We start from the raw sequence: 17,479 nt of genomic DNA, 5'->3' as shown, positions 1-17,479 counted from the left end.
TACGCTGGCAGTGCTAGCAAATGAGTTTTGGATATTCCTTAAAACTTCCAAGCGGCTCATGAGGCTGAAGCAGGAGGATCACAGGTTCAAAGTCAGCCTCAGCAACTTAGCAAGGTCCTATCTCAAAATAAAAAGGGCTGGGGATGTGGCTCACTGGTAAAGCACCCTTGGGTTCAATCCCTGGTACCAGAAATAAATAAATACATAAATAAATAAATAAAACACCCTGCTTGTCTTTCAAGTCTCCTTGCATTCAGCTAATTGAGATCATGGTGCTTCTTATTTCGATGAGGATGTTTTTGTGCTGTCTGCAAAGAGGGAGTTTACTGCATCTTGCAAATGACTTATCCCTGAGAAAAACCTTGTCCTTAGGTGTCTGTCATCCTGCTGTAGCAGGGGGCAGGTGCCTTGGGGAGGTGCGGGAGACTTTGCTAGGAGTGGAGTGGCCGACGTTGTATTTGTGAGTTGCAGCATCTTTCTCAGAGTGGTGGGGGCACCCGGGGAAGCTCAGGCTGAGTGCTGGATCCTGCCTGTGCTGTCATTTGCTCTTGCCCTGTGTTTTTGCTTGTGAATTGGGTTATTGTGTTCTGTTTGAAACAAGTTACCGTGGCATCAGGGACCATCAGGTGAGGGTCCTATGTAGGATACTGAGGCTGTCCTAGTCATTACTGTCTTCTCTTTGGCGGGTGCAGACTTCCAATTTAATTTGCTGCCCTGTCAAGGGTAAAGTTTAGTTCCAAAACTTATTTTATAGTTGATTTATAACCTTATCAATACTGAAAGGAAGTTAGTATTTAAATGTGACTACTAAAAAAATACTTAAATCCTAAGAGTATTTTAGGTTCTAGTTTGGTATCGTAAATGCAATTTCCCTGTGCAGTAAATAATCTGTTGCTGTGATTTTTTTGCTAGGAAGTTTCCTGTCGTGGTGTCACTGCCGTTTGGGTTCAAGTCCCAGTGTGGAAGTGAGTCTCCCAGACAGCCCATACTGGATTGTCATTAACAAACATGAAATGGTTCACTGTGGTGTTTCCATAAACTTTATGACACTTCCCTTTCCTTCCAAGTTCAGAAAAGAGCATTGGCAGAATATCAAAGCATCTAGATCTTTTGCCAACACCACTGTCTCTGAATTGATCTCAGTGGTGGAAACAACCTTCAGAAAGGACCAGATTCAAGAATTCGGGTGTAGGAACTGTTGCTTTGTGTGTTGTGTGTGTGTGTGTGTGTGTGTGTGTGTTTGGTACTGGGGATTGAACCCAGGGTGGTCTACCACTGAGCCACATTTCCAGCCCTTTTTATTCTTTGTTGTAAGACAAGGTTTTGCTGAGTTGCCCAGGCTTGCCTGGTACTTATGTCCTCCTGTCTCAACCTCCTGGGTTGCTTGGTGTTTGGGTGTCTCTTTCTCTTTGCTTACCTTCTCTTTTTTTAGTGGCATACCTGTTTGGTTAGTTTTGAGAAACATACTTTGGGCTCTGTAGCCCAAACCTGAGAAATACCGGGACGGGTGGGGGTGCATACCTCTTGCGGACTGATAGTGCCTGGCCCTGACCTGATACTGGGATCTGGGACTCTGTCCCTGCTGCTGAGGAATGTGTGGGCAGGTTCCAGGGGCTCTTGGTTGTTCTGTGGGCACAGTCAGGCCCTGAACTCATCCGAACAACCCCCATAGGGGTTGTCCAGAGATCAGATGTCCCAGGCTGGTGTGGGGAGCTCTTGGGGAACATGGCAGGGAAGACAAGGGTCTTTTGGGAGGCTCTTCTGGAACGTGCAGAGGAACTGCCTTTCCTTTTGGGAGGAAAGGCAGGGCTGGCATGTAGGTACACAACTGTGTGTTTTACTGAGTCAAGGAAAGCCTGGTCAGAGGCTGATGGTGGGATAGGGCCAGCTGCAGTCTGGCACCTGGTGCCACTTTGCTTGACTAGAAGTGATGTTCATTGCTGCCTTATAACTGAAGTGAATGTCTGATCTGGTGCCGGGCCAGGACACTCTGGAGAAAGACAAGGAGCACTGTTGGCGGTATCAGGTGTCAGATGTGAGCTGGGGCATGGGTTATCCCACAGACCACAGGCACTCCGGGCAGAAAGATGTATGTACTCCCAAGTGTGCTCTGGCACGCCACTCTTTGCCAGTGACCTGTGGCAAAACCAGTAGGTTTAATAGTTACCTGTAAGGTGTTAGGCTGGTGTAGGGGAGAGGGGTCCTGGTGCTGTGGCACTGGCTGTGGCTCTGCAAGTAGGCTGGTGGACAGCTCCTGAGTCAGTGTGGAAGGGCTTTCAAACCTGGCTTCCATCAGGAAACTAGGAACTGTGTGACAAGGGCAGGTATCAGGCCCAGCCTGACTGCAGCCCAGGCTTTCTGTAGCTATGTGGCCATAGGTTGTCTGCAGGGAGTCCCAGGCAGCACTGGGACCTCCTGTTGGGTCAGAACCCTTTTTGGATCAAGGTCCCTTTGATAAATTGATGAATAGTCTGAGTCATCTTTCTGGGGAAAAAATCACAACCAGAATTGAGCAGTTTTTCTTTTTTCTTTCTTTTCTTGACTGGGGTGGAGGTTGGTGATGGAGGTTTGTGAGTTTCCCTGACCTTGGTTTGAACACCCACCCCTGAAATGCTCAGGAAGTATAGTTGGGAGGGACTCAGGCAGCACTGATGTTAGGATGATCAGTTTCTCAGCACAGTGAAACCAGTTAGGGGACCAGCAGTGTGAAGTTGGGCAAGATAACAGGAAGGGTGTGGAATAGAGGCCATGGAGTGGGAAGCTGAGGAAAGGGCGAGGTGTCAGGAGCCCTACAGGACAGCAGCCCTTCACCTGGTCATGGGGCCTTGGAGTAGTCAGTGGCTGCTCCCCAGATGTCCCCGCACAGAGCACACGAGCAGCGAGGTGAGGGCAGATTGAGCCGTGTTTGACCGCTTTGCCTCAGCGAGGGTGGCCGTGGTTTCCCCTCCAGGGCTGTCTCGTCCACTCCCTTGGGCACATCTGAACAGCTTTTCCTGTTGCCTGATGATGAGGTTGACTGAAATGGACACTTGAGCGAAGGAGCTGTGCTCACTGGTGTGTGGACGACTTGCACGTGATGGAGCGGGGACACTGGCACCTGCCCTTCAGTACTGAGCAGCTGGTCAAGTCAGGGAGAGCATCTGAGGGACTGTCCTGGGCGGTCGGCCGCTGTCCAGGATCCCTGCTGGGCTGGCCCTTTGCCTGCCTCCTCGAGGCCAGCTGCAGGTGTGGAGAATGGTGAGCAGTGGGCAATCCCTGCAGTGTTTTCTCTTGCCTGTTTCTTGTGAGAGTCCCTAACAAAGGCCAAGGCCCTGCGTGGGGACTGATCAGCTCGCCTGACCGGTGCCTTCAGTTAGTAGGTGGCCACTTTGGTGTCTGAGCCTGTTCCTTAGTGTGGAGAACGGACATCTGGCCTGCAGTCAGGCAGCCCACTTGTGAGGAGCTGATATAGCCCAGGAAGACCACTGACCTGGCCAGGCCAAGCCAGAGAGCCTGGCGCATGTTCGTCCTACCCTGGAGGAAAGCGCACCGTGATGAGACTTCCTATGCATTTGTCCTTAACCATGCTTGTCCCACGGATAAGGGGCCAGTGTTCAGAAAGGCCACTCGCAGTTCTACTCCACTCACCCAACCTGCATCCAAGACTCCGTGTGCTTGGGCAAAGGGTGGTGTCACGTGTGACCCTCAGCAGCAATGACCTGCTGCCAGCCACACACACCCTCTTTGAAAAAAGGTTTTTGTTATGACTGTGCAGGGATTATTGATGTGATCCTAGATTTATACAATTTCTGTAAAAATAATCACTAAGCTTTCCATTATGGACTTTCCAGGCTCGGTCTCTCTTGGACAGATAGCAGAGGGCATGTTGCAGTGAGCGTGAGGCGAGTGAGGGAAGGCAGCTGGCCTGACTGTCCTCTGTCATGTCCTGTCACAGGGGGTCTTGGGGTGGTCAGTGTGGCGTGTTGGGCAGCCCCTCTGCCACCTCCTGGCACAGGTCTATATGTAAGTGGGACAGAGAAGTTCCCTGCTCCAGCTCCTGCCTGACTTTATTTCTTCCTGCCACTGGGCCATCTGTGGCTGACCTTCGCAATCAGCTGGAGACCCTGTGGTGGCGAGCCATGCTTCGAGGCTGGTGGCTCTTTAGGAGCACCTGATGCAGGACACTGCACAGGATGAGCACGTGTGTGTCTGCACAGTGTCTTCTTGTACTACTCGTATACTTTGAAGTTATGGAGTAGGACGTACATTATTTGGGATGATTTAAATTTAGAATTGATATTTGGCCTCAAGTGCGACTTTGTCATGTTTCCATTGTTTGTTTTCTTGCCCAACATGAGAATCCCTCAATGTTGCCCACCTGCCTGCTTTTTTTTTTTTTTTTGGTTGTTGTTGGATCTTTATTTTATTCATTGATTTACATGTGGTGCTGAGGGTTGAACCCAGTGCCTCACACATGCTCGGCAAGGGCTCTAGCACTGAGCCCCAGCCCAGCCCATGCCTACTTTTGATAGAGTATAGTCCTCACAGGATTGGGCTTCTCCGTGATTGACAATGGTGGTCACTGGTCCCTGGCTCTTTTTTTTTTTTTTTTTTTTTTTTTTTGATACTGGGGATCGAATCCAGGGGTGCTTAACCACTGAACCAACACCCCTAGCCCTTTTTATTTTTTATTTTGAGACAGGGTCTTGCTATGTTGCTGAGGCTGGCTTTGAACTTGTGAGCCTCCTGCCTCAGCTTCCCAAGCTGCTGGAATTACAGGAGTGGCCACCATGCCGGGCTGGCCCCTTGCTCTTGCTCACTCACTGCCCAACTGCTGCATCTGCTTCTCTAAGGACAGTGTGAAGATGCCTCTGTCAGGCTGCAGTATGAGCATTCATGAGGTGCTGGGATGTTTGGGGCTTGGTTGAGCCACATCCTGGTGGGACAGGGACTGCAGAGAGGACATCTTCAAGAGGGTACAGTGGGGGCTCTTTGCAAGGGGGTGGACATTTTGTGGGAGAAAGAAGGAACAGTCTGTGGCAAGGCTGCAGTGATGGTGGGCCTGGGGACCCAGTGGAAGGAAGAAGCCCCTTCTCTGGCCTAGAGCTGCCTCTGGAGAGGGACAAGGGAAGGAGGACACCCTGCAAGTTCCCTGGGCTTTTCTGTGGACCTAGGAAAAGAAGATGCTGACCAAAAAGAGCTGACTAAGAAAAACGAGCCCCACAGCCCTTTCCTGAGGCACTGCCCCGAGGATGGTTTCTGGAAGGGAGCTAGCTCTCATCACGCACTCTAGAGCTGCTGCTCACCCCACGTCCTCAGCTTTGCAGAGCGTGAGCCACAGAGCTGGTCTTTGCTTCCCCCAGCAGTAGAGGCTCCACTCTGGAGGGCTTCCTGTAGATAGGGTGGTCAGGAATCAGAGATGCCCCAGAGCTGTGAGCTCTGGGCAGCTCAGGCCTGTATGCTGAGCCAGGCCTCTGAGAAGTCCAGGGGTAGGCAGTGGTGAAGGAGGACTGAGGACCAGCCAGTGTGGGCAGTCCTGACCCCTTGGCTGGGAGCAGCCCAGTGACTCTAGACTGCCTCTCAGGGACCCAGTCAGCAGACGGTTTCCCAGGAGTCTGCCATGCTCCTGCCTGGGTCCCCTGGGCTTTTGCTCTGAGGGTGAGTGAAGCTGCAGCAGGCTGGCCTCCGTGGCTTGCGGCAGCTGTGGGGTCTGCTACCCTCATGGGGCCTTGGGGAAGTGCCGAAGGCACAGGAAGCATGCTGGCAGGTGAGTCTGCTGGCAGCCCGCAGTCATGTTGGAGCTGTGCACCTGCAGGCAGAATGAGTCTGAGGCTGCTGCGGAGCCTGTGGTGGAGCCTTGGGGAGTCCTCCTGAGCTCTGTGGTCACATGCCGCGGACAGTGCTGGTGTCCCCATAGTCAGCCAGGCCTGTGTGTGTGGTGTCTAGTGTAGCGTTTCATACCCTCATTTTAAAAACTTCTGTAAGTTTTGATTGATTTTCCTTTAACATTAGGACTTTTTCAGTGCTGGGGTTTGAACCCACGGCCTCACACAGATTAGGCAAGTGCTTTACTACTGAGTTACATCCTAGTTCTTTTTTTTTTTTTTTTTTTTTTCCAGTTTTGACATAGGATCTTGCTTAGTTGCCCGGGCTGGTCTGGAACTTGCTGTCTTCCTGCCTTAGCCTCCTCGGTCCCTGGGATGACAGGTGTGGCCCCCACCCCTGGCAATGTGCTTTACCTTGTTTGATTCCTCCTGCTTCAAGCATGATGTTGGTTGATGTCTTTTTTAGGTAGCTTTTTAAAGATGTAGTTGGCATGTAATAAACCACATTTGAGGTACACAGTCAAGACACCCTGCACCCCATGACATGGTTTAACATGGGCTTACATGCAGCGGGGTGCACCATGTACATGCTGGAGAAGCTGTGGCTTAGCCAGGATGATAGTTTTCTTCCTTGTGCTCTGTTACTTTCCTTCATGTCTTATTTGCTGGAAGAGCCCATTCTGCTCAAAGGCTGTGGAGTGGGTGCTGCCGATTGTGTCTCCTGGGTGTGTTTGACATGATCTAGTCTCAGCTTCCATATGTTGGTAGGCAAAGAGGCCCAAATCCAGAGGCTGACATTTTTGGCAGGGTGGTCTCGGTGTGCAGCCTGGACCCCAGGAGGCAGGGAACACTGGGGTTTGAGGGCAAGGTGGCTGGCCTGGGTGCTTTTCTGACCTGTGTCATCTGAGCGACCTCATTGCCTTACTGATGCACTTCTAAAGAGCAAAGTCCCCTCAGCTGTTACTTGGTTATTTTGACACAGTTTTCCATTTATTTATAGCCACTTGGTTTTAGCTTCTGATGACTTTGAGCAAAACTTCCTGAGATGTGTTGGATCCCTGATGGCCTCACTGAAACTAATCTGCACTCAAGCTACCTGCATCTTCCCAAATTAATGATTTATGTTTTCTTATACAACAGAGATGATAATTTTCGAATGTACCTCTTAAAATAGTAATCACCTATTGATCTGTCACTCGTCAATCCTCTGGCAGGGAGTGCTTCCTTTCCCTGGTACCGTTAGAGAAGTTGTGTATTTGTTGTGAGATTGCATGTTTGTTTCTTTGCTCAGATGTAATTGAGATTGATTTCAAGAGTGCTGCATAGGTATTTAAAAATTGTTTTGAAACCCCATCCTTTCTGGAAGCTAAGTATGCCAAAATGTTTCTCCCCTCAGATCTCCAGTGTCTATTGGATTTTTACCAAGAAGTTCATAGTGCAAAGTTGCTTCTACTGTGGTTGTAGTTAGCTAAAATGATCCAGTAGGAAGACCACACCCCCAGGCAGTGACAGAGCCTGGCCACTGAAGGATGAACGGGGAGGAAGAATTCTTTGATGCCGTCACAGGTGAGTTGAAAGAGAAAATGGCTCAGAGACCACAATGTGTGTGAGCATCATCAGGATCCAGAGGGGGTCTGGCCTTTGGGAGGTGGTCTGGCATGTTCCCTGAGGCCTGAGGCTAGCTCTTAGGAAACATGTGGTCTTCTGTCTCAGATGTGGGAACCTCGACTTTGGGTTTTGGGAGATAGCATGGCAGCACACGTAGGGTTTGAAGTCTCTGGAAGAGCTTCCTTGGTGATAAACGGTTCTCTTTGGAACTGGAATGAGGCAGTCAGTCTTTTAATGTTACTTATACTTAATGATCGAAACTACTGGCGTCATGAGCATGTGTTGCTTTGCACAGCTCAGTGTGTCGCAGAACAGCCCATTGCTCTCCTAGTGACTCTCCTGGTCTCGCAGGTCAGCTGCAGGTCATGGGGTGATGCGGAAGTGCTTGGTGTGAGGCTGGGTGGAGGGCGTGCTGCAGGCCACACACGAGACTGGGGAGTGGGTGCTAAGCTATAGAGGCCTAAGGCCTTATGTTTATCCACACTCTCTGTCCCTTGGGGTCAGCGGGAATGTTACCCTGTCCTTTGTAGGAAGGACCACTGTCAGTGGGGAGGGGCTTTGGCCTCAGCTGTAAGAACAGAAACAGCCACTGGAAGACCGCGCAGGCCAGGTGGTGGCAGTGGTCCCCAGAAGCTCTGCAGGCTGTCACCTGCAGGGGTCTCCCTGGTGGCAGCAGCCTCCCCCGCCAGACTGAGTCCTCTGCCAGAGCCAGCCTTGTGCACACTGGGGCTCTGTGGGCAGGGGCAGGCATGCTATGCTCCTGCATTTCCTAGCCCTTTTGTTCTTTATTTTGAGACAGGGTCTCACTAAGTTGCTTAGGGCTTCATAAGTTGCTGAGGCTGACCTGAATTTGCAATCCTCCTGCCTCAGCCTCCCAAGTCTCTGGGATTATAGGTGCACCACCAAACCTGACTTGACTTGCTCTTATCTAAACCCTTGGGAAAAGGGACACAACTTCTTAACATCTTCCAAGGTGAAATTGTGATTATCTTTCTTGATATCGTGACTGAAATTATCTCTTGAGTGTGCTCTTGGAGAGGTGTTCCAGGCTACTCAGCCTGCACGCCCATCAGCCAATCCTCCTGGGCCAATTTCTTCTCTGTGGAGCGGTCACCAGGCTGTCACATCCTCTGGTCACCTGGTCCTCCCCTGGGAAACTGTGCCTATCACAGAGAGGCTGCCTTGGTGTCCCTCCTCACCCAGGAGTCTCATGGGAAGTTCCCACACCTGAGGTTACAGTGTGGCCAACACCCCTCTGAATGCCTCTGAGTTCTTCCATAATCTGTCTTGTTTTCCCCAGAGATGGCATCAGCCCAGTGGGAGGCTGGATGACTCCCTCCCTTGAGGCACAGCAGCTTGGAAGCTGCTCCCACAGCAGTGCGTCTCTGTATGTCCCCGACGTTGAGTGGCCCACAACCTTTCCAGCTTGAGAAGCAGACTTAATTGTTCCAGGTGTGCCACTTAAAAACTGTGTAGAGGGTTGGGTGTGCTAGTGCACGCCTGTCACGCCAGCAGCTCAGGAAGCTGAGGCAGGAGGGTCCCAGGTTCGAGGCCAGCCTCAGCAACTTAGTGAGACCCTGTCTCAAAAAGAAAAAGAATTCAAATGTGACTCAGTGGTAGAGCTCCTGGGTTCAATCCCCAGTACCAAAAAAAGAAAAGGAAAACCCACAAAAGACACTCTGTGGATGGCTGAGTTACAGCTCAGTGGCAGAGCATTTATGCAGCATGTGCAAGGTCCTGGGTTAATCCCCAGCACTGGGAAAACAAAACCCAGAAACCGGAGTGCCACAGGTGGTTTGCTAGTGGGGCGGAATCTGGGAGGTGGCTTTCACATCCTCCATGTCCTTTGAAAATGACTGTTCTGCTTGTCTTGTGCAGGCTTTGATTCTGATAACTCTTCTGGGGAATTTTCAGAGACAAATCAGAAGGTCACTGGGAGGATTGACTTGGACCCCAGCAACAGCACAAGGACTGGGAAAAGTGGGGAGAGGCCCCCTCGAGAGAATGGGGTTCAGAAGCACAGGTATGTGGGCTTGGTGCATTGTTCTAGAATTGTCCACAGTGCCTGTCGTCATTCCCAGAGCTTGCCACAGCACTCCCTGGGTCTCTCAGGTCCAGTTAGAGGGCAGCCTGCCACCAGGCTGGGCCTCCACACAGCTGCTGTGCCTTGCTAGCTGCAGGCCACAGATATGATGCCTCTCTGTCCTGGAAGCCAGAGGACAGTGGCATTTGATCAGTGGTCCTTCCCAGTGGAGTGGACAGGCTCCTCCCTGCCCAGCACCTGCTTGGCCTGGCATGATTTGGGCCTTGCTGACTTCTGCTCGTCTGCATCCTGCTGAGCTACATTGACCAGTGGCTCCATGGGACATTAGGGGCTTGGTTAACTGGCTGTGGCAGGACCATGGTTCACCCTCCTGCCAACACATTCATATTCACAAGTGGGTTCTGAGGTCAGCAGCCATCATGAGCTGTCTTCAGTCTATAAGGAGAAGCAAGACCAGCCATTGGGTGGCAGTGGGGGCCGAGGCGTGTTGTCTGCAGGACCTTCCGGTCTCACTCTGACCCCCTCCTCTGAGCGCACCCCAGGGGCCTCACACTTTCTTCATCCTTCATTTGCTGCTCAGCAGTTAGCGTGGTGCCTGCATTGTTCTGTGGGCCTGTTAGAGCAGCGGGCACTCTCTGGACCTCCACCAAACCCTCAGTGCACGATGCCCTGTGACCTTCTCTGGTAGTTAGCCTGCTGCCCTTGCCTCCCTGCCTTGATGCCCTGCGTGGACCCTCTGGCCTCGACCTGCATCCTGGTGCTTAGCTCTCCCATCTCTCCCATCTCTGGTGCACCACCTCTACCTCTCATCTCTTCCTGCCATGTGCAGTGGCGCTTCTCAAAATCAGACCTGAGGGCAACCCCTCCACCTCTGCCTTCAGCTCATGCCACATGGCCCCACACCCTGGTCCTGAGCGGCTTAGAACAGCACTCCTTTTGCTGGGGTCTGTCTTCCTTGGACACCGTTGCTCTCAGGATGAGGGCCAGCATCCTCCCCACCTCCTGTTCCAGGCTGGCCTGTGCCCTGCTCCAGCTCTGCTCCATGGGCCCCACACACAGGTCCTGTTTTGTAGTCTTAGGGGTGTCCAGTTCTGTCCTTGCCTAGCTGCTGTCCACTCTGCTTCCTGGCCTAGGCCCTCCCCTCCCAGCCCCTCCATGTCTTAGTTCCTGTTCTTCATCCCTGTGTCACATGGGTCAGGTCCCTGGGTGCGCTCTGACCCTGTGCAGAAGGTGCCCCCTCTGGTGGCACCCTCACAACTTGCCATGCTGAGGCTGCTGGTGAAGAGCTCAGGGAGGCAAGGGGCAGACATGGAGTGGAGCCAGGGCTGCGTCTGGCAGCCTGGGTTTCCTTTTCCATTTTGCCTCCCAGCTGCTGCCTCTTCTTCCCCTCTTGTCCCCTGAAATAAGCAGTGTGCCCCGAAACCGCTGCCTTGATGTACCATTCCTGAGGTCCTCTTGGGCAAGGATGGGGTTCCCGTTGTTCTGAGGGTCGGGGGTGCCCCAGTCGAGGCTCTTCTGCAGGTGCAGCAGCTCATTTCGGAGAAGCTGCCTTGAGACAGGAACTCTGTGGAGATGCTGGTGCCTCGTGGGCTAGGGTGGCAGCAGGGCCCCTGGCTCGCTCCCGGATGCCTCCTTTGTGCCCTCACTCTGTGGCACCCTGCCAGCAGCATGCATGGCTCCCCCAACATTCAAAGGCAGTTTGTTACTCGGCAGCCCCACAGGTGAAGATGGGCCCAGTGCAGCTCACACCTCAAGAGGGTCAGCTGTGAGCAAGAGCTGGGTCAAAGATGGGGGTGCAGGTGCAGCTGCGGCTGCTGGGCCCATCTGGCTGGAAGACGTCTGGGAAGGCCTGCACCTTCGTGCTTATGGGAGGCGGGAGGTGGCCGGTTTCTGGACAGGCTTCCGTAGTGCCTTCCACACTTGGTGGCCTCACTTCTGTTCCTTATCCTGCAACTGCCCCGTTGGGCCTTGGGGCCTTGAGTGGGCAGCAGAGCCGCTGACAGCCCCCAGCCCTGGGAAGGAAGCCACCGCCTTCCACTGCAGGGTCCCAGTCAGGACTCTAAAGGTGACATAACACTCCCAGGAAGCCTCCAGTGCAGCCAGACAGGAGCCTCCCCGTGAGTCTCGGGCAGCAGCCTGGGCTCCTCCCTGGTCACGCTGGAATGCGAGCGAGTGCTCACAGTCAGGTCTGTGGTCCCCCATGAATGCTGAGCGCGCGTTGCTCTCGCCTTCCGCAGGACAGCGCTGCCCGCCCCCATGTTCACCAGAAGCGACTTCAGCGTGTGGAGCATACTGAAAAAGTGCATCGGCCTGGTGAGTCCCCGCGGCTGGAGCATGAAGCCTGGGCGCTTGGGCTCTCATGGTTGGTGGCACTGCTGGTGGTTGGGAGAATGCACTTCCTGCCACAGAGAAGGTTCTTCCAGGTTGCAGGCAACCTTTGTTAGGGTCTCAGAATTTGTAACAGAAAAACTGGTTGTACAGTCAGTGTCCAGACGCTGTGGACTTCACGATGACTTCGGCTGTCTGTTGGAATCAGGTGTGCCCTGGGGTCTCTGGTATGCCCCTGTGTAGGCAGCCCGTGGAGACTGGGAGCCCACGACTGCCAGGCCGGAAGAGTGCGTGCTCCTCAGGCTCTGCTTACTCGGTTCCTGTAGTTTTTTTTTTTTTTTTTTTTTTTGTCGTCCATCTCAATCCTTTTTTTTCTCTAGAGGAAGCTTCATCTTTTTTTTGGTGGGGGGGGGGTACCAGGGTTTGAACTCAGGGGCACTCAACCACTGAGCCACATCCCCAGCCCTATTTTGTATTTTATTTAGAGACAGGGTCTCACTAAGCTGCTTAGCACCTCACTGTTACTGAGGCTGGCTTTGAACTCTCGATCCTTGTCTCAACCTCCCAAGCTGCTGGGTTACAGGCATGCACCATTGTGCCCAGCTAGAAAGCTTCATCTTTCCCCCCCAGTTTTTGATTTTGAAGTAACATTTGCCTTTCAGAAAGTTCCAGAATGGTATAGGGCATTCTCCCACCCCTTCACAGCTCCCTTAGCACTGGCTCGGGGGAGCGGCTGCTATAGCATGATCTGTCGTGGTTTGAAACACTGCCAACCTGCATACTTTGCTGGGTTTCCTGCCTTCTGTGAGGTCCCCTTCCTAGCCTGGGATCTTCTCTGGGATCCCTGGTGGCATTTGGCCATCACATCTCCCTTGTGCCCGTCACTACAGAGTGGCTTTGACACCTTGCAAGTACTAGCCTGCAAGTTTGGTAGAACGTTCCTCAGTTTAGGTTTGTCTGGCATTTTCTTGTGTTGAGACTGAGGCTCTGCATTTTTGGCAGGAGCACACAGAGGCCAGGGGCCCTCGGTGCCTTGTCTGAGGCTTTATGTCGTCCACACCTCTTTTTGGGGATGTTGACCTTGATCACTTGATCACAGTGTCCACTGCAAAGTTGCTGTGACATTATCTGGTTCTCTCCTGGGTGATCATGCACTTAGGGAATCAAGTAGGCTTATTTGTTTCATTTTAATGTATAGAGATTGCTTTTATGCATTTAATTTAGTTTTAAAATATGGTTCCAAAGTCAGATTTATTTAATGAGGTGTACATAGTAGTCTGTTTTCTGTTGCCAGTAACACAATATTGCAGACTAGAAGAATTATGAAGAAAAGAGGTGTGTTTTTGCTCACACTTCTGAAGGTGCAAGGTTGAGGGGCCACATCTGGTGAGAGTCCCTAGCCATGTAGGCATCATGTGTCAGGAGGCAGGGAGTATGCACACACACTTGTGTGTACATGTGAACAAGTGTATGTGTCTCCTCTTGTCTCTCTTCCTGGGTGTTGTTTTGTTTTGTTTCGTTTTGGTACTGTGGATGGAACCCAGGGGTGCTCTACCACTGAACCACATCCCTAGCTCTTTTTATTTTTAATTTTGAGAAGGTCTTCCTAAGTTGCTGAGACTAGTCTGGAACTTGCAATCCTCCTACCTCAGCCTCCAAGTTGCTGGGATGACAGGCATAGCCACCTTGCCTGGCTCCCTGTTCCTACATTGCTGCCCAGAGGCCGCAGACCAACACATACCACACTTGGGTTAGGCCCACATCCCTGCAGTGGGCTGGCTCCGCCCACAGGGTGTCCCTCTCTGTGCTGCACACGTAGGTATGTGGGCCCAGATCTCTGTTTCTTCACGCACCTGGGATTCCTCCTCCTTGGTGCTCACTCGGCAGCAAATTCCTGGCAGTTGTTTAGTACCTGCCTCGTGCCCCCACAAGAACATGGCCCTGTCGTGGGGTGTTTCTGGTCTTCAGTTGATCCAGTAGTCACGGTGACTGGCCCCAAACACAGTTCTGCTGAGGTGCTGGGACAGCTTCCCAGGAATGGGGTTGCTGGGCCAAAAAACAATGGCTGTGTGATTTTGCTGGGTGCCTCCTGCTCATAACCCCACCCCCACTCCAGCAAGGCCAGCCTTCTCCCGCCTGGGGACCTCTGCATTTTCCCATCCACCCTCAGACTCCCCGGCCTGTGGCACCTTGGGGTCTGGCAGTGGCAAGTTTTGAGGTGTGTAGCACACAGCAGGGACGTGAGCCTGGCCTGGGTGCAAACCACATGCCTCCTCCCTTCACTGTCTTCCCTTCTCACCTGCTCTCTCAGGGTCTTCTCCACTTGCTCCTGAGGTGGTGAGTGCACAGTCACAAGCCACTGTCCCTCCTGCCTTCGTGGGTGGGCAACTCCCTTGTGTGGTCTCAGCTACCCTGTGTGCCAGAGCGGCCTCTGCTGTAACTCCAGCCCAGCCCTCCTGAGTGTCCCCAGGTTTCCAGTGTTTACGAGTACCCACAGGTCCTCACGCAGCCTGAGAGAGCAGCCTTGCTGTCCTGGCTCCGGGCCTACCCCTGCCCTGTGCCCGCAGGGTTGTGTGTCTAGGATTGACCTGCAGGGTCTTCCTGGACCAGGCTGCAAGCAGGGCCCTGCCCCTTCCCAGGACATCGTGTCTCAGGTTTCACCTGATGGCCTATTCTGGTGGCACTGCGCCAAGCACACTGCCTGCCCAGGGTGTTCTGAGCACTTGGGCCAGTGGTGGTCCACGGCTCGTCCTTGTCCCTGGGGCCTCTGTGGGCCTCAGCCTGTCTGTGCTCTGGCCACCTCAAACCCTGGCTGTCCCCTGAGGAGCCTGTCTGCTGTCTACAGGTGTGTCTCCCTTCTCTGTCAGAATGCCCTTCCAAGAATCCTGGCCCAGGCATGGCCTCGGTGGGCATCCTGTCCCCTCAGCCTCCTCTAGCCTCACTCCTGCCTGCACACTGCCTGGAACATGGGAGACACCTCGCTGCTTCTGAAAGGCTGTGGGCGAAGCCACACGGGTCACACTGTAGAGGGCTTGGCAGGCCGGTGAGGCCTTTCTCTGTTATCCTGGAGGCCACAGAAGCTAGTGCTGATTGTTTTCTTGAGACAGGGTCTCGCTGTGTTGCCTGTTCTGGTCTTGAACTCCCAGGCTCAGGCAGTCCTCCCCCTCCGCCTAGTGAGTGGCTGGGGCTACAGGCACGTGCCGCCACCACACCGGCAGGAATGACTTTTAATGATGGGGGAACCTTGGCACTGGTACCATTCATCTTGAAGTGGAGGCAGGGAGGACCGTGGCGTGGGGAGCAGTCTGGGGGCATCTCTGCAGTCACCACTGTGACGTGGGATGGGAGTGGGCCAGTGGGCCTGGGAAGTGGAGAGGATCCAGGAAGACCTCCAGGTGTGCAGCAGGTCCCACGTGGGGTCTGATGGAAGCCAAGGCTCTTGGCCAGGTGGCAGAGCCTGTGGGAGCTAACTGTGCCATCCTCCTGGCCCTCCCAGGAGCTGTCCAAGATCACAATGCCCATTGCCTTCAATGAGCCACTGAGTTTCCTCCAGCGGATCACGGAGTACATGGAGCATGTGTACCTCATTCACAAGGCCTCCCGTCAGCCCCAGCCCTTGGAAAGGATGCAGGTGGGTGTTGTGTGTGGTCAGCACCATACCAGTCTTGGTGCACTTGACACCGTGGAGTCATGGAGACCTGGCTGTCCACTGGGGGGACGTCCATGGAGGCCACAGCATTTGTTCTACAGCATGTCTCCAGTGGCCGTTGGGCCCTGAGAGCTCCCTGGTGCCACCTCCTGCAAGGAGCCTCTGCCCGGTGGAGCTGGCTCTCTTGGGTCCTTTCAGCACCACAGCCCGTGTGCGTGTGCACCTATGCGTGGGCACGAGTCTCTGCGTGTTTTACGCATGTGTGTATGGGCACAGATGTGTGTGCATGAGCACTTGCAAGTACATCCTGTGTGAGACAGACTGACTGCCACTGTCTGCAGGGGACAAGCTGTGGGGGTGGAGAATAGCACTGTCCTTGATGTGACTTTAAAGAAATAGCAGGTGACAAATGGCACCTCCCAGGAAGTTCTGTAATCCTGAAATGTGTTTCTAGTAGAAGGCGGAGGAGTCACAGGCTGAGAGGGCGTTGCCTTCCAGTTGAAGTCACTCTGACCCTGCCTGTGTGTCGTTTGCAGTCTGTAGCTGCTTTTGCGGTCTCTGCTGTGGCTTCCCAGTGGGAGAGGACTGGCAAACCATTCAACCCGCTCTTGGGAGAGACGTATGAGCTGATCAGGTAGGAGGACCCTGTCGTGAATACCTGAGGGTGGGCTCCTGGGTGACTGATGAGCCCAGTTCTCACCAGCATCAGTGTCTGGGCTCACGAGGAGCCGTTGGAGGATTTGGGATGCTCTGGGCAAGATGCTTCGTACCCAGAGTGCTGTGTTGGTGACGTGAGGCCTTACCCTAGTGAGGTGAGACCAGGGTGAACCAGAATATTCCATGTGGCGGGTTGGAGAAGGAGACCGTGCTGCCTAGATCTTCTTGTGGAGAAGTGTGGAAGAGTGCTAGCTTTCAACCGCGGCAAAACCAGATACTGACAAGCAAACCAGGCCATTTTATAGCAGCACTTTGTGGACCCTGTAGAAGAGAGAAAAATCCAAGCCAGAAGTGGTGGCACACACATGTAATCCCAGTGACTTGGGAGGCTGAGGCAGGAGAACAAGTTCGAGGCCAGCCTGGACTACATCATAAGATACTGTCTCAAAACAAAAACAAAAAGGGCTGAGGATGTAGCTCAGTGGTATAGCACCCATGGGTTCAATCCCCAGTGTCTCAGGGAAAAAAGAGAGAGAGCGAGGTCAGTCCAAAAAGAAGAGTAAATACAGAGGCGCTGTTCACTGTGCAGCCCCCACTGACCACTGATGGCCACACAGGGCCTTGGGAGTGGCTGGGCCATCCTGGCCAGTAGGGATGCAGACAAGGCCTCATCTGCATGGGCTGAGACTCCTTCCTGGGGAGTTTCTTCTGGGCAGTGTCCCTGCCCTACTGGGATTCTCTAGGTTGTACCCCACTTTCACCCTCACCCTTATGCCTAGTGCGTGCGTCCTGAAACTGGGTGCGGGCTCTGTGCTTCAGCCCAGAGGCCAGGCTGGACTCAGTTGTGTTGTTTTTAGCTGGACTGCTGGAGGGCTGGCTAGCTGGGCTTGTCTCCACACCTCCTAGCCTCGGGCTGTTGGAATCTGTCCGGGGACTCTGCCTCTGTGAAGGTGCCCACCCCAGTGCACCACCCAGATGAGAGGCTAGGCCAGAGACCCTGTGGGGCTGCTCATGTGGGCCAGGTCCTGCTTAGTCTGCTGCCGTCTGCAGCACCGTCAGGTGAGTGGCCACAGGATGCTGAGGGGAGACTGAAAGGGGAGAGAAACTGCCCTCTCCTCTGAGCTGGCCTGCTTAGCAGGTGAGACTGCGCAGGTAGGAGGATGTGGGGGGCCAGGTGGTGCTCGGCTGAGCTGCTCTTTCCATGCAGCACTGTTGTGCTTGTCCACAAGATGCCAGGCTGCAGGTGTTGCTGCCCGGAGCCTGAGTGCCCATGGGAGGGCCCTGCATCCTGCTTAGTTCTCTTTCTCATGGAAAGGTAACCCTGCTAAGCAGCGAGCCTCTGACTTTGACTCAGAGTTAATTGCTGATCCTTTGGGATATTTTACTAAA

General features: G+C 53.5%; 1 protein-coding gene across 5 annotated transcripts in view; it reads left to right on the top strand.

The window, feature by feature from the left end:
* Osbpl2 (oxysterol binding protein like 2) overlaps positions 1–17,479 on the top strand; it is a 32,767-nt gene that overhangs the window by 1,916 nt on the left and 13,372 nt on the right. For 3 of the 5 annotated variants that reach the window (XM_047542203.1, XM_047542202.1, XM_047542204.1), the window contains exons 2-6: positions 7,201–7,370; positions 9,291–9,435; positions 11,694–11,769; positions 15,281–15,415; positions 15,970–16,067. In XM_047542203.1, coding sequence (XP_047398159.1) covers positions 7,334–7,370; positions 9,291–9,435; positions 11,694–11,769; positions 15,281–15,415; positions 15,970–16,067 — 491 coding nt within the window. In that variant the 5' untranslated portion in view covers positions 7,201–7,333. Of the gene's footprint in view, positions 1–6,165; positions 6,187–7,200; positions 7,371–9,290; positions 9,436–11,693; positions 11,770–15,280; positions 15,416–15,969; positions 16,068–17,479 lie in introns of those variants that run through there. The other 2 variants (XM_047542205.1, XM_047542206.1) reach the window with 2 other exon arrangements.

The sequence above is a fragment of the Sciurus carolinensis genome, chromosome 2 (genome assembly GCF_902686445.1).
Source record: "Sciurus carolinensis chromosome 2, mSciCar1.2, whole genome shotgun sequence".
Lineage (NCBI taxonomy): Eukaryota > Metazoa > Chordata > Mammalia > Rodentia > Sciuridae > Sciurus > Sciurus carolinensis.
This window is presented reverse-complemented; position numbering and strand designations above follow the sequence as displayed.